This window comes from Etheostoma spectabile, chromosome 11 (assembly GCF_008692095.1).
Source record: "Etheostoma spectabile isolate EspeVRDwgs_2016 chromosome 11, UIUC_Espe_1.0, whole genome shotgun sequence".
NCBI lineage: Eukaryota > Metazoa > Chordata > Actinopteri > Perciformes > Percidae > Etheostoma > Etheostoma spectabile.
In genome coordinates this window covers 17,652,517-17,654,978 of record NC_045743.1, presented here as the reverse complement: position 1 = coordinate 17,654,978, position 2,462 = coordinate 17,652,517, and the positions used below count along the sequence as shown (strand labels likewise).

Here is a 2,462-nt window from a genome sequence, read left to right as displayed (position 1 = left end):
GTGTGTGTGTGTGTGTGTGTGTGTGTACCTTGAGGTCTAAGTGCACCAGGCTACTCTGGTGGAGATGGTGGACTCCCTCCAGAGTTTGCCTGATCAGGCGCGTGATCTGGGCCTCTGGCAGCAGCTCCTCAGACACGCAGTGGTCGAATATCTCCCCACCGGCCGCACTGGACACAGGGAAAACACACTGTTAATACACAGGTACACACAGGCACGCACACAGGCACACACAGGCACACACACACACACACACTATCTACTGAAATGTCCAGGATGAGTAAAATAGGGTATTATTATTTTACTATTGGTAATATTGAAATGCAATTCTATTACTGTGCAATATCTGTATACTGTCTATTATCTATTTCTATTATGAATATGATCACCACTATTGGGCAATATTCAAATAATGTGCAATAAGCCACACTGCATATCGCACTGTATATAAAACCATATCTGTTTCTCTTATGTATGCATATAGCGTCTCAGAACTGTGCATTTTACTTATCTTATTCCATGTTGCTATACTCATTTTACATACAACATTATTGTTTATAGTCAGTGGAAAAGGAGTTGCTTTTAATCTCGTTGTACGTGTGTGTAGTGACAATGAAATGCCTTCTTTTCTGAATACCAGGCGGCGCTCTGACGTCTCCATGCAGTGTTGCATGTGACGCCCTTTCAACAAGAGAAACAGTGATGCACTGTAGTCATGGACTGCAGGGTGGGACCAGCGGCCACCCCATCGCCAGAGGGCCACTGGTTTGATCCTACATGTCCTGGCAAAATGTTAACTAGCAAGAAAGCACCCTCCATCCTGCTGACTCACTGTAAAGCACCGTCAGCCAAAGCCTGGTTTTATACCATTTCAAGTTATTCAGGTTTGTAATTTGTTATTTTCCTTAACCCTTTTGAAGCTGCCCAGACTGTCTTAGATCAACTAAGTACTGTCCTCGCTCTCGAGAAGGGATTAAAATGTCTCCAACAACAACACGTAACAGGGGTGTGGTTGGAAAATGACAGCCATTCACTCAAGACATCCCCCGTGTGTCCTTAAGTCTAATGTGGGCCTCACGTCTAGTTTCTGTTTTGATGGTACACAGAAACAAGATGAAGGACAGTTCATCTGAAAACAAGACTGAATGTGAGAGATCAGGAGGTCAGAGGAACCTGAAACCCAAGACCATGTTCATTCAGGAGTTTTGGCTCTAAGCTGCACGGTCATTTAACCATCACTTACGTCATCACTGGGCGCTAGATGAGACTTTTAGACACCACACTACTGCACCAATGCAACCTGCACAGCTGGTTTATTTACATTTAGCATATTATTTAGGCAGTTGCGAATTTTGTTTTCCCATCCTGTATAAATATTCAAATATTTTTTATTTTATTTTATTCCTATTATTAGTATTTCATGTATACATGTATATTTTTCCTAGTATTTCATTTATATTCTGTGCTGTGTGACTGATTTTGCTGATGTAACACCGTAATTTCCCATTTTTCATGGGATCAATATCTATCTACCTACCTATCTAACTAACTAACTAACTAACTAACTAACTAACTAACTAACTATCTACCTATCTAACTAACTAACTAACTATCTACCTATCTATCTATCTATATAACTAACTATCTACCTATCTATCTACCTAACTATCTACCTACCTATCTACCTACCTATCTATCTAACTAACTAACTATCTACCTATCTATCTACCTAACTATCCTACCTATCTATCTATCTAACTAACTACTTACACTTATCGTATCTAATATCTACCTACCTATCTACCTACTATCTACGCTAACTACTATCTACCTATCTATCTATACTACTATACTTACCTATCTACCTATCTATCTAACTAACTATCTACCTATCTATCTAACTAACTATCTACCTAACTAACTATCTACCTATCTATCTAACTAACTAACTATCTACCTACCTACCTATCTATCTATCTAACTAACTATCTACCTATCTAACTACCTATCTATCTAACTAACTACCTATCTATCTATCTATATAACTAACTATCTACCTATCTATCTATCTATCTACCTACCTATCTAACTACCTATCTATCTAACTACCTATCTATCTAACTATCTACCTATCTATCTAACTATCTACCTATCTATCTATCTACCTACCTACCTATCTATAGGAGGAATGAGCATTAAACATGAAAAAGCAGTGAGTTCTAAGATTGGACTAGCAGGACTTTGCCCTTAAACACTGCTGTCTGTGCATGTTTTTACTTGTTTAAGAAAGAAACACTTGGCCTAGTGTTAGAGATTTTTAAATAATAATAATAATAATAATCTTTATTTGTAGTGCCCTTTTCAAAAGCAAGTTACAAAGTGCTTTAACAAGTGTAAAGACAATAATACCCAAGAGACAATAATCCAAAAAGATAAACGCATGAAAACACTGAAAAGACTAAAAT

General features: G+C 37.8%; 1 protein-coding gene across 1 annotated transcript in view; it reads right to left on the bottom strand.

Moving 5' to 3' along the window:
* The window catches only part of stk17b (serine/threonine kinase 17b (apoptosis-inducing)), a 30,364-nt gene that overhangs the window by 8,050 nt on the left and 19,852 nt on the right, over nucleotides 1-2,462 (bottom strand). Inside the window, exon 4 of the mRNA XM_032530358.1 lies at nucleotides 29-167. Coding sequence (XP_032386249.1) covers nucleotides 29-167 — 139 coding nt within the window. The remainder of the gene's footprint in view (nucleotides 1-28; nucleotides 168-2,462) is intronic.